The 13,895-nt window shown below is 48.8% G+C and overlaps 1 protein-coding gene across 1 annotated transcript in view; it reads left to right on the top strand.

The window, feature by feature from the left end:
• Positions 1-13,895, top strand: part of SLC6A17 (solute carrier family 6 (neutral amino acid transporter), member 17) — a 48,467-nt gene that overhangs the window by 18,903 nt on the left and 15,669 nt on the right. Inside the window, exons 3-6 of the mRNA XM_011969962.1 lie at positions 2,866-3,023; positions 4,766-4,892; positions 5,572-5,753; positions 7,451-7,561. Of these exons, the coding sequence (XP_011825352.1) occupies positions 2,866-3,023; positions 4,766-4,892; positions 5,572-5,753; positions 7,451-7,561 (578 nt within the window). The remainder of the gene's footprint in view (positions 1-2,865; positions 3,024-4,765; positions 4,893-5,571; positions 5,754-7,450; positions 7,562-13,895) is intronic.

Here is a 13,895-nt window from a genome sequence, read left to right as displayed (position 1 = left end):
CCTGGCTAGTTTTTTGTATTTTTTAGTAGAGTCGGGGTTTCACTGGGTTAGCCAGATGGTCTCGATCTCCTGACCTCATGATTCGCCCGTCTCGGCCTCCCAAAGTGCTGGGATTACAGGCTTGAGCCACCGCTCCTGGCCCTTTTACAGGTTTTTGTTTGTTTGTTTGTTTGTTGACACGGAGTCTATAGCAAGTCGTCTTAAATATTTTTTAGGAGGAGGCAAATTATCACAGGAAGAAGACAACTGTTTGGTCTGAGAGTTGAGTCTGTGCTTTTGAGCCATAGTCGATCTAATCAAACTTTGCATAGTTCTGGACAGAAACTCTGGAACACTCTCCTTAGCTCCACGAAATGTTGACGTCTCCCTAGTTTGCTTTTCCTTCTGTTTATTTTTATGAGAAAAAGGCAAGTGTTCAACCATTGCTTACTATGGGTAAGCCACTCATTCAATCTTTGCAACAGCCTTGTGTGATAGGTGTTGGGTCAAAGCTTATGAAATGGCCATTTTTGTAAGTCAAAAATGGTCAAATATCAGCAATTTTATACGTAACATTTTCATCCTCTTCAACCAGATGAGAAAACAGCAGCACAGAGAGATCAAATATTTTCCCAAAGTTGCACAGCTAGTAAGTCATTAAAACCAGGAGGTCTGACTTCAGGACCTGGCTCTTACCACCAAGATGGTCTTTTAAACCCCAGGAATAACCTCAGGGTTTGCCAGAAGTGAGGCTTAGAATACTGACCGAGGCATAGATGATAAGAGATCCAGAAGGCCTCAGAGATCCTGGATCCTGGCCCTGTCCTGATAAATCTCCTAACATCCTGAACAGTGCTCCCCGCTATTTGGATGAACAACTTGAGGCTCCCAAAAGCTGTTGAAACATAAAAGGAAATCCAGTTGTGTCCCCAGGTTGTATTTTCTAAGGCAGAAGAGGGTGCTGTTGCATTTTCTAGTGATTGCAGCAAAGGTTGATATGAAAAAGTACCTCTGATTAACCACAGATTCTGCCTATCTTGACCGTGGCCCCCTGAGCGCTCTGGTTAGTTTAGGCTTTGGAGTGGTAGAGAGACCTGTAGTCAACTCAGGGCTGGCAGCCTGCCTGAGGTGGACAGAGCCTGGATGGTGAGGGGCCAGTACCTTGTCTTTGCACTCCCACCCCTGTCACTCTTTGGCAGCAGTTACCTGGAGGCTTGCCCTGATTCTTTGGGGAGAAAAAAGAGGCATCCATAGTAGGTGCCAACCCACTTTGCAGACACCCTGAAACTCACCTCCCTGCACATCTTGCCCCACGCAGAACACTGGGGCGAAATACAAAACCAGTGAGGCTGTCTCCCTTTGCCCTCCTGCAGCAGATCACTTAGCTCCTCTTCCATTTCCCCACACCCAAGACCAAGAGACTGAGTTAAAGACAGACCCAGGGGTCTAAGCATGTGGCCCTTTGGGCCCTCTCCTCTTTGAGCACCATGATGGGACTGCTTGTTAGTGACGAGTTGAATGTATGTGTGCATGTGTGCATCTAGTGAGTGAGATGCTGTCCTATAAAGCTCGGTGGGTTGCCTCCCCAGAAGGTTTTCCTGATTAGCTCCATGGGACCTTGGCCCCTTCCTCAGCATGTATGTGCTTGGTTGGCCTGTGTGACTAGTCTTTGGGGGGGGGGGATGTGTATACACATGCGTGCTCATATTACTCATGTGACTCTGCCTGCCTCCCCAGCAGATCGTGAACCGTTCTAGGATGGTGTCTCTGCCTTCTGTTACTCCACTGTCCCCTGCTGCATGTGCATGGCACAGAGTGGACCTGCAGTAAATAGTTAATTGTTGCCAAGTGGCAGAATTTGTGCCTAGGAGATGCCCGATTGCCAGTGTTCATTGGCAGATTGGGCACATGTTGGTGAATATGTGGGATGTTATGTTATGGGGTCAGAGCAGTGTATCTGGGGGCTTCTGGAGGCTCTCTACTGGCAAGGCTTAGTCAGAGAGTGCTGGGTGACCATCAGGGCCCTGGTGACTGGGGCTGGCCTGACAGTGTTTGACAGATAGGCAGGGCCTTGCTAACAGGACTAGGTTGTTGGCACAGCTCTCAGCGGGGTGCACTCATCTGTGTCCAGACATGGTTTTAATTCTCCTGCTAAATGCCCTGTCACTTGGAATTGAGATTGTTTCTGCAGTGAGGCCCAGGACAGGACAGCAAGATTAATTTATCATCTGGAATCTTTAGCGAGACCCATTCTATCCTTTATGATCCTCCTGGCCACGCTTTTCTGAACTGCTAATTTCTCTCCCGTTCCTCTCAATTAGCTGGAGATTAATGGCAAAGCTGGTCAGGCCCCCCTCTCCCTGAAGAGCTTCCAAGCTCTGCTTCCCTGGAGCTGCCCAGTCTGCTGCATCAGCGTCTGGTTCAGACTCTGGGAAGGCTGCACCCAGTGTCTGTGCGTCTGGGGGCGAGTAAGCCCCCATGCCATCTGTGGCTGCTTCTCTGTGGGCAGCAGGGGGTGTGAACAGGTGTCCACGGAGCACCTCATGAGGTGAGTGTGTCTGCCGCTTGTGACTTGACATGTGGATTCTGGAGAAGCAGTGCAATGTCTGTCTGTTTCTGAACCTAGCCTTGTGAGTTGACATACATACACTTCCTGCCTTAGTGTTTCAGGTCAGGGGAGCCAAGGGGGAGAAGGTGGGTCCCGGTGGGCTGCTGTGTGGTAGGCCACGCTTAGGGCCAGAACATTCACGGAGGAGCACCGAGACTGGTGACAACTTGCGGATGACCAGAGATGTGGCTGAGACTGGAGGACATGGCTGTAGTGCCTTCCCTCACTCTGCTGCTGTGCTCCAGAGCCCCTCTGCCATCCCTCTGCTCTCCCTGCAGGTGCTTACCTGGTGCCCTACCTGGTGCTGCTGATCATCATCGGCATCCCCCTCTTCTTCCTAGAGCTGGCCGTGGGCCAGAGGATCCGCCGCGGCAGCATTGGTGTGTGGCACTATGTGTGTCCCCGCCTGGGGGGCATCGGCTTCTCCAGCTGCATAGTGAGTCAAGGGCTGGGGCAGGCACTGAGCGGGAGGCAGGGGGCTGCTCCTGGGCATTGGAGAGGAGGTCACCGAGTTTCCAGGCCAGAGTCCTACATCAGGACAAGAGCAGGGAGGGGGATTCTCAACATGGGAATTACTCACAGCTGGGGTTCCAAGACCCCAGTCACCATGTTTCCTAAACTGAAAGTCGACCACATTGCCTGAAACAGTGTGGAAGATTTGCCACTGGTGCTAAGGAGGAAAAGCTGGGACATATTCACGTGGGGCCGCCTGGGACAGCTCAGCCAGAGTTCTCTGGGGACATATGGACTAGCCCAGATGCCCTTCTCTGCTTACCAGTCCCTCAGCTCCCCATGAGGGAGGTCCCTCCTCTTTCCTTGGTCAAAGAGTATTTTAATAAGGCAAGTAGGGAGCTCAGGAAAAGGCAGGCCTGGGGCTCTGGGTCTCCTTGCCATTTTGCTGTGCCAAAGAGCAGACTTGGAGAACTCACACAGGAAACTTAAAGTCAACCCAAGGCGGATGACGCTTTGGAAAGTGAGAGACAGGGAGACTCCCGTGGCCCTGGATGGAGAACTTTGTGAGGTCTCCGGGCTCATCCACAAGGCTACAGACGAGACCCTGCTCAGAGCTCTAGACGAGGAAACAGCATCCCTTAAGGGCAAAGCCTATAGGGGCCCATGCTTACTGCTCACACCTGGGATAAAGACTGGAATGAACTTCTGGAAGAGACTAAGGATTCTACCAGGCCTGGCAGTAGGGCCAGCCCAGACTTGCCTCAGGCAGAGACTGGGAGAAGGCCTATTGCAGCCCCCTGCTCTCATGTCAGCCATCAGCTTTGCACTGGCCAATGCCATGTATTCTGCTGGGGCTGGCTGTGTGCTGATACACAGGAGTGTGTGTATGGTCTCCCACTTGTACTGAAATCACACAAGTAAAGGAAGTGGGCGTCTCACTCTGTCTGTGCTCCCAGAAAGTTCTGCTGTATGAGCAGCTGCTCCTGCACACACATGCTCAGGTGAGACTGATGAAGCAAGTGGCCCTCAGCTCTCACACTGACGCCCGTCTCACTGCCTCAGGAGACAGTCATGGCTCTGGAAGGGACCACTCTGTGTCCAGAGTGGATGCAGCAAATCCCTGCCCATAGAAACATTCCTTTCAAAGAAGCCCCTTGGACCCTCAGGCAGAGTCCATACACTCCTATTTTAAATAAAATTCGACTAAAGTTAGTTATTGTGTTTCCAAGAAATGACAAGAGCCATCTTTCTAGAGGCGGGCTGCTAACACGCCCGAGAGAGTAGAATCCACAAGAAACACCCAGAGAGTCTCTAAAAGCACAGCAATCTGGATCTGTTTACCGTAGGGGTCAAAGCTGTGCGTGCCTTCACAATCCTGGAGGGCATCTCTGCCATTACCATCCTGAGTCATCAGGAAATGAGGAGGAGAAAGGACTTCAAGTATCTTAGAAGAATTTCAAACTGGAAAGGATTAACATTTTGAGTTTGTTGCTTAAAAGAGAGAACTTTAACATCTGAAAAATTCCTTTGTGGATTCCCTGAATACCAGATGAATGGAGCGTGAGGGGAGCTCCTCCACGGCCCACACCCCATCCCTCCTTGCCTCCCTTGAGGCTGTGCTGCTGTGTTCTGTGTCGCTGCCCATGTGCTGGGCCTCGGGTTGGGCGTGGGGGCAGGGTGGAGTTGCCTGCAGCCTCAGTGACCCCGCAGCGGGCTTGTCCCCAGGTCTGTCTCTTTGTGGGGCTGTATTATAACGTGATCATCGGGTGGAGCATCTTCTATTTCTTCAAGTCCTTCCAGTACCCGCTGCCCTGGAGTGAATGTCCTGTCGTCAGGAATGGGAGCGTGGCAGGCAAGTATGGGGCCCAGCTGGGGATGCCAGCCAGCCCTGTCCCAGGAAGGGGTCTCACAGGCTTAGCGCACACATTTGGAATTTCAGACTTGTTGTGTCACCTTGGATAAGTCACTTAACATCTCTGATCCTCATTTCCCCTTCCCCAGTGGGAATGGTCTCTTTTCCAGCCTCTTTCTGACAGGATTGAATACAATAATGAGTGTAGGTGAAACTCTGGAAAGTGTGACTTTAATTGTTATTACTCACCCTGTTATTCCACTGCACAGATGAGGAAACCGAGGCCCAGAAGCGACTTTCCCATGTTCACACCACTCATCTAACCAATGATCTGGGATGAGAATCCAGGTCTCTAGCTCCCAGCTCAGGACCTTCCCCAAGGAACTTTAGGCCAATTCAGCCTCACGTTTCCTCCCTTCCATGGAGAGACGTGGGCAGCGGGAGGCATGGGTGGGAATCAGCCAGGCCGGTGTGTCCTGAAGCCTCCCAGACCCCACTGGGAGCCTAGGATTCCTCAGGGTCTGCCAGATCCTGGCTAACCCAGAATGAGCACAGCCCCTCCCAGCTGCGCACCCTCAGCTGCTCCCTCACCCACTACTGCCCTGAGTGGGGGTCCAGCAGAGGAAGTGACCCCATAGTCCCCGCCACTGAGGCCCTGTGATCTTTGCTGCTATTTCAGTGGTGGAAGCAGAGTGTGAAAAGAGCTCAGCCACTACCTACTTCTGGTACCGAGAGGCCTTGGACATCTCTGACTCCATCTCGGAGAGTGGGGGCCTCAACTGGAAGATGACCCTGTGCCTTCTCGTGGCCTGGAGCATCGTGGGGATGGCTGTTGTTAAGGGCATCCAGTCCTCGGGGAAGGTGAGTGCTGGGGGGCACCCAGGACCCAAATGGGGAACAGCAGAAAGGCACAGAGGGCACAGGGCAGAGAATTCCAGGCTGCCCCTTACAGGGTCTTCCAGGGGGGTTTGGGCTGTGGATGGCTCTGGATGATGACATGGGCCCCCAGAGGAGGGCGTGGAAGTATCATTTCTATAGTATTGCTCACCATGGACAGCCCACCCGGAATGGAATAGCTAGAAAGTCATTGCCTTGGACCCCAGCCGCTTCCATGCTCAGATAACTCAGGCCTGCTCTAATGCAAACATTAGAGAAGAGGAAAACTAGAAGTATTGACCCAGGGACATCTGTCTAGATTCTAGACCCTCAGGTTCCCAAGAGCAAAAGCCCTGGAAGAACCAGCTTTGAGCAGTTTTTGGTGAAAACCAGCAACTTGCCATGACTACAGCTAAAGGGCCCTTTGAGCAGGTAGATGCTATAAGTGAAGGGGGCCTTGGAGGTCTCAGGGGGCAGCTTCATAGCAGTCTCTGAGGGGTAGACCAGCCAAGCCCCACACCTCTTCCCAGCATTTCAGATCCCCTTTAAATAAGGGCCCTTTCTTACTTGTCACCTATCAGTATTCATGTGCTGCCAGGGAGGGAAAGGACTGGATTAGAGATCCTGTATCCCAGGCTACTCATTTTACAGATGAGGAAAGTGAGGCCCAGAGAGGGGAAAGCACCTCAGCTAACATCACGCAGCCAGTCAGTCTCAGAGCTGCAGCTAGAACCCTGGCTGTTTGAGGCTTCAGATTCTTTACTGGATTTGATGAGCAAGGAAGCTAAGCTCTTGAAAGGTAGAGTGACCCCAGCCACTGACCTCTTCCCTTTCCAGAGGCTGAGATAGTAGCTGATGCTTCATGGCACTTCTCAGGTACTGCCACCCATGAACGCATTTGGTCCACAGCAACGTTATGAGTTAGGGATGATTCCACCTATTTTAGAGATGAGGAGATGGAGGCTCACGGAGGTTAAATGAAATGCCTGAGGTCACATGTTGGTAAATGGTAGAGCCAGGGTTACAAGTCAGGCAGCCTAATACCAGACATGCATTCTCTTAGCCTTTACACCACCCTGCCCAAACAGCCCTCTTCCTTTGTTTCAGTGCAGCAAGCATTTTGTGAGCATCTGTTTTGTGTGAGGCTGTGTACCACGCGCACAGGGATATAGACATGTGCGAGAAATGCGGTGCTAGAGAAGAGCACACGATTCATCCTCACAAGGGGCTAGGGACTTCTTCAGATGTCTTCTGCTTGGGAGCCGTGTCTATAACCTCCTGCAGGTCTTCCGTGAAAGGAGCTCTAAGGACAGGGGAGATCCTTAGGAGGCCCACTGGGGGAATGAGACATGGGAGAATCAGGAGGGGACAGCAAAGGACTCCCTCACCCTCTTGGCAGCTCTCTGGGGTGAGGAGGCTGTTAGCTCAGCCCTGCCAGCTCTGGAAAGGAGAAAACCAACCCCAGGCACAGCAGCCATGCAGACTCCAGCTTGTCCTGTTCCTGCTTCTGCCTTGGCTCCCTGCCAGATGTGTGGCAGGCTTGGCCCTATGCCCAGGGGTTCCAGGGCTCTGCTTTCTGCTGCCATCAGGGGCAGCTCATGTGCCCCAGATGTGAGCAGGGATGGGGGGTACCAGCTGCAGGAAGGGCTCTGCCTGATGGGGGGTGCCTATCCTCCCTGCAGGTGATGTATTTCAGCTCCCTCTTCCCCTACGTGGTGCTGGCCTGCTTCCTGGTCCGGGGGTTGTTGCTGCGAGGGGCAGTTGATGGCATCCTACACATGTTCACTCCCAAGGTAAGGGTTTGGGGCTCCCACATGCCAGGGAACAGCAACAGGTCTACTGGGCCTGGTCAGCTTCATGCAATTTCATGGAATTTAATGCACTCCAAATACCTGCTATATGTTGGGTATTGTGCCAGGCCCTGGAGAGATGCACAGGGAAGGGGGCATGGGCCCTGCCCTCTTCCAAAGAGAGGCATGTCACATCGATTTGGGTGAAATTATAAAAGCTTCAGAAAGGTAGTAACAACTGAAAGAGCCTTAGGGAACAGGTAGGATTGCAGTGAACTGCCAAAGGACATTATAATCAAAGGGAACTGCATGAGCAGGGGTGTGGAAAAACACTGGACATGCTTGAGGCAACAGTGGGAAGTCAGGTTTGGCTAGGGCATGAGAGCAGGGAGCTTCATTCATTCATTCATTCATTCATTCATTCATTCATTCATGGGGGCTTTCATTGTGTGGCAGCAGGAACCAAGAAGATGCCTAAGAGAAGAAAGCTCCTGGGAATCTCCCCTTGTATCCAAATCAAAGGAAAGAAGTCGCTATTTTATTAAAGATAATAGACTACATGAGTGGTGATTTTAACCTTAGCAAAGCCGTTCACACTTCCTCTTAATTCTCTCAATAGCCCAGGGAGCAAGATGAGCAGGATCACTGTTCACATTTCATGAAGGGTGCAGCAGAGGCACGGGCATCCTAAAGATGTATATGCAGGTTCCCTAAAGATGGTCTGTCTCCACCCATGGTCTTGCCTGTCTATGACCCTTCAGACCACTGGGCACAACTGGCATGCCTCAGTCCATGGACGAATAAAAGATTTTCAAATGCAGATTGGCATTCCCTTCAAGTTGCCCCAAGCCATGTACACTGGCAACCCCAGCTGGTCAGGCTGAGAGTCCATCTCTAAATGCCAGCTGATCAGTATCAACCAGCAGGGACCTGGTGAGATTATAGCCCATGGGCACAGGGTCAGAGCTCAGCCAGGCCAGCTTGAATTCTTCAGTGTTCATTGGTGCCACCTTGCACATGTGTGTACACACACACATCCCTTTACACAAACAGTTTGTGCAGGATGACACAGGAAGAAGAACCCAAATCTGATAGGGTTGGAAATCCCCGTAGGCTCCTGATGTTTCGGGTGTAGCACTGGTTAGGGCACATGCCACTCCATAGTCACCAGACAGTGCCTAAATGGTCCCTCAGTGTTCTTGGATATATTATCTGAGGTTTACACATGACCAACTTCAAAGATCCACTTTATGAAGCACTTAATGAATCTCCTGAGGCATGAATGTGAATCCTGAGCCATGTGGCTGGCCGTAGGGTTGTTGTAAACACATGATATCTGACAAAGAAAAAAAAATAACCTGGTTTCTTTGGGAGAAAATAGCCATGAAAAGAAATCCAACTGTTTGTAACAAATTACAACTGTATCTCTAGAACCATGATCAGTCTAAAATGTTCACTTCAGTTTTCCAGTTCTACTTTACTAAACTTTAGGAGGAAATTATATGCTCTGGTGTTGTTCCTAAGTGTGGAACATCACAAAGGTCTCCAGATGGGCTCCTCAATGGTGTTAAGAGCCACCTGTATGTAACTCTGGGAGCAAGAGGAACAGATTCATAGGAGCAGCTGCTGGTCTCAACACACACAATACTGCTCCCCACTGGATTCAGACACACTTTAAATTATCTCTTTAATTATGAAATATCTCAGGCGTATAAACACATATCTAATAATATAATAAAAATTCTTAGGAAATAAAATATTACAGATGCCATTAAATTGCCAGTGTAGCTCTCCCTGATCCCATTCCCTTCCCTTCCCAAAGATAGCAACTGTCTTATTCCATTCCTGCTGCTACAACAAAAATTCTTTAGACTGGATAATTTATAAACAATTGAAATTTATTGCTCACAGTCCTGGAGGTTGGGAAGTCCAAGATCAAGGCACCCAGCTTCAGTATCTAGTGAGGACTCTGCTTCAAAGATGGCACTTTCTCACTGCATCCTCACATGGCAGAGGTTCAGGGGAACTCACTTGAGCCTCTTTTTAGAGGGGCACTAATCCTGTCAGGGCTCCACTGTCATGACCTAATCACCTCCCAAAGACCCCCACCTCTTACTTAATACTATCACACTGAGTATTAGGTTCTGTCATGGGAATTTTGAAGGGATACTAACATTCAGATTATAGCAGCCACTATCCTAAATTTGGGATTTGTCTTGATCATACATTCTTTGAAACTTGTTATACATATATGTGTATCCATAAACAATGTTTAGCATTTCTGCATACTTTTAACCTTTACATAAATGGCATCATATTATATGTATTCTGCAACTTGCCTTTATTTTTGCTTCACATGAGTTTTTAAGATTTACCAATTTTGGTGTATAGCTCTAGTGCATCAGTTTTCATGGATGCATAGTATTTTGCTGTAGGACTAAACTGAAATTTGTTTATTCATTCTCTAGTTAATGATCATTTAAATTGTTTCCAGTTTTCACCATTGCTAATAATGTTACAATAAACACTACGCAGGTCTTCATGCATACATGTTTCTCTACGGTATCTATGTTTAGGAGTGGAATTGCTGTCTCAAAGGGTATGCACATCTTCAGTCTTATTCGATGTTGACTAAATTGCACTCCCAAATGGTTGTATCTGCTATCACTCCCACAAGTTGTACATGAAAATCCCAGTTGTTCCACATTTGTCAGTCTTCAATTTTTGCCAATTAGATGGGTGCAAAATGGTTTATGTACACTTTCCTTTCCCTCTCCTCTCCTCTCCTCTCCTCTCTTTCCTCCCTTCCCCTCCCCTCCCCTCCCCTTCCACTTCCTTTCCTTTCTTTTTTGAGGTGGAGTTTTGGTCTTGTAGCCTAGTCTCGAGTGCAATGGCGCGATCTTGGCTCGCCGCAACGTCCGCCTCCTGGGTTCAAGCTATTCTCCTGCCTCAGCCTCCCGAGTAACTGGGATTACAGTCATGCGCCACCACATCTGAGTAATTTTGTAGTTTTAGTAGAGACAGAGTTTCTCCATGTTGGTCAGGCTGGTCTCGAACTCCTGACCTCAGGTGATCTGCCCGCCTTGGCCTCCCTAAGAGCTGGGATTACAGGCGTGAGCCACTGCGCCTGACCTTGGGGTGCTTCTTTCTAAAACGGTTTCCAGGATGTTCAGGAAACCATGTGAATCCACTTTGGCATTTGCAGAGGCCAGGGTCTTCATGAGACTTTAAAAAATCAAATCCAGGAGCCAGGCGCAGTGGTGTGTGCCTGTAATTTCAGCTACTTGGGAGGCTGAGGTGGAAGGATCCCTTGAATCTAAGAGTTAGATACCAGCCTGAGTAACAGTAGTGAAACCGCATCTCCAAAAAGTAATTAATTCATTAAAAATCAACATAAAAATAAAGTGACTCTCCTGAAGCTACACAGCTGGCAAGAAGCAGGGGAAAACCTGAACTCATGTCCATAGACTCCACATCCCATGCTCTCCAGCTGATAAACTGGCTTCATGAAAATTGGTGGCTGAGAGCCAGGTGGCAAGAGTGGAGGGTTAAATAAAAATGTCCCCTACCTTACAATTTCATCTAAAACCGTTCCTTCTTATATTCCTGGGAATGGCTAAAAACAAACCCACATTTTGGGAGATGGGCAGGAGAGGTTTTGCAGGAACAAAAACCCCAGCACACTACTGCTAATCTGCCTTTCTCCATCTCACACCCCATGGTTGAGCTGAGCTGGCTGAGAAGGAAGCTCTGGGGGGCTCCATCCAAGCCCCCTCAGGGAGTCAAGCAAGTGAGGCCAATGGTGATGGCTGGGGTGAGGTTCCTATTTACAAATCCCTCCAAGTCATCTGCAGAAGGATGGGCCGACTCTCAGAAACAAATGCCTGACAGTCTATATGTGGCAAACTACTGTTGCAGAGCTGTGACTGTTTCAGCACAGAACTGGGGAGATATGAGGGGTCTTAGGAGCCATTTCGAGTTCTTGCCCTAGAATGGTGCTATAAAGTACCAGCTCAATGCCCTAGCTGCCCATGCTGTGCACTGCTCCATTCATATAGATTATAATGTAAATGACATCCCCAAGGGTCATACTGTCTGGTACCTCTGGCAAAGTCCAAGAGTTTTTGGCCAGGGCATCTCAGAATCCCTGTGGGAGAAGCATTGGCTCTCCATAGATTATGCTCAATGACCTGGAAGGTCTTCCCTTCCATAGAGCCTTCCAACATCGGAAATTATTCAGGCTATCAGATTTGGACTTTGCAGTCCATGTCTTCAAGCAGTTACTGGGTATGATGAATGCAATGTGGCCAGGCTGCCATGATGACCCACTAGCATCATTGATAGGACAGTAACTCGTGGTGACGGCTAATGAACTTCTTGAATTCCTTGGGCAGCTTTTCTCCTGATTACTTTCTTTCCGTGTAGGTAAAAACCCAGGTCAGCATGGGATACCATGCAATTAAATTAATCATGTGATTTGTTCAATATAAAGTGGTAGACTATGGTAGGATTTTTAACCATCAAAATGTTCAGAGAATGTTTATCAAAATTACAACTGTTCATGTCCTTCAGCCCAATTTAACTTCTACATATTTGTCCTACAGATGTACTTATACATAAGCAAAATGATTAGTGTACAATGTAATGTAATGACCAACATTGCTCATTACAGCATTTGTTTTAGTGGAAAAAGATTGAAAACAACCCAAATAACCACCATTCACCTATTCATTCAACAAAGATTTACTGAATGCCTGTTACATGCACTGTTCCGAGTCCTGGGATCCAGCAGTGAACAAAGCAGACAGACTTCCTGGTCCTCATGGAGCTTACGTTCCGGTGGAGGGAGACAGATGTTATCAGATAATATAAGATAGAGAATTGTCATTAACTGTTGATGCCAAGGGGAAAAATAAAGCAGAGAAAGAAGATTTAGGGCATTCGGGGAGAAGAGTTGCACTTATGGACAGTATGGTCAAGAAACGCCTCGCTGAGCAGTGACGTATGAATGAAGACCTGAAGGAGGTCAGGGAGCAGCCTATGTGGATATTTGGAAGTAATGCATTCCATCCCGAACAGAGAGAACAGTGAGTGAAAAGGGCTTGAGACTGGCTGTGGCTGGCATATTCAAGGAGGCCAGTGTGGCTGGACAGGAGGGGAAAGAGGTAGGACATATGGTCAGTGGTAATATACAGCCAGATCATGAGGGTGCTGTGGTTAAGGTAAGAAGTTTGACATTTACTCTGGTGAAAAGGGAGCCATTGAGAGTTCTGAGCAGAGGAGCAGCATGATCTGACTTCTGTCTTAGGATGATCATTCTAAGCCTCTTAAATGGCTTCTATAGAAAATCTGAGGGAATAAGGACAGGACAGGGAGACCTGCTAGGAGGTCCTCCGGGTGAGAGATGACTGGGGTGTGAGCCCAGGTGATGGCAATGGGAGTGATGAGAGTTGGTTTAATGGAAGATACGTTTCAGAAGCAGAGTCAACAGGATTTGCTGTTGGATTGGTTGTGAGGTATAAGAGGAAGAGAGGAGTCAAGGATGACTGTGGCCCTTTATGTGAGCAGTTGGAAGGATGGCATTGACATTTATGGAAATGGGGAAGACAGTGGAGGGAACGGATTCGGTGGGGAACATCTAGAGTACTCTTTCGGACAGGGCAGGCTTAAAATATCTAACAGATATCCACATGGAGATGCTGAGGAGGCAGTTGGATGTATGGATCTACAGGTCAGGTGTGGAGGTCTACATTTGGGAGTCTGGGATAACAGAGAGAATTTAAAGTTATAGATTGGTTTCCAAACACCTAGAGAATGAACAAAGACAGAGAAGAGAGCTGAGCACTGGGGCCTTGGTGTTTAGAGGTTGAGGGAGGGATAGCTGTCGGGGGGCTTGGTGGGGGGATCAAAGAATAGGAGCAGAGAGAGAGACAGGCAGGCTGACAGACAGACAGACATTCTAGACGCAGAGTGAAGAAAAGGTTTTAAGAAAGAGGGAGCCATCAGCCGTGTCCAAAGCTGCTGAGAGGTCAGGCGATGAGGTCTGAGAATTGACCAAGGCACTTGGCAACAGAGGGGTCACTGGTGACCTCAAGAAGAGCTACTTTGGTGGAGTAGTGCTGAGGACAAATCTAATAATAATGGGTTGAAGGGAAAATGGGAGGTGGGGAATTGAAGGGAAAATGGGAGGTGGGGAATTGGAGACAAGTAATAGATACCAGTTATTTTCAGGAGTTTTGCTTTAGAGGAGCAGAGAAATGAGAAATGGGATGGTAACTGGAGAGGGCCATGGGGTCAAGGGTGTTATTTCACAATTTATATGATAAAAATAATCCAT

Source organism: Mandrillus leucophaeus, unplaced genomic scaffold (assembly GCF_000951045.1).
Source record: "Mandrillus leucophaeus isolate KB7577 unplaced genomic scaffold, Mleu.le_1.0 Scaffold921, whole genome shotgun sequence".
NCBI classification, from domain to species: Eukaryota; Metazoa; Chordata; class Mammalia; order Primates; family Cercopithecidae; genus Mandrillus; species Mandrillus leucophaeus.
Note: the sequence above shows the minus strand (reverse complement) of the source record. Positions and strands in the feature narration are given on the sequence as shown.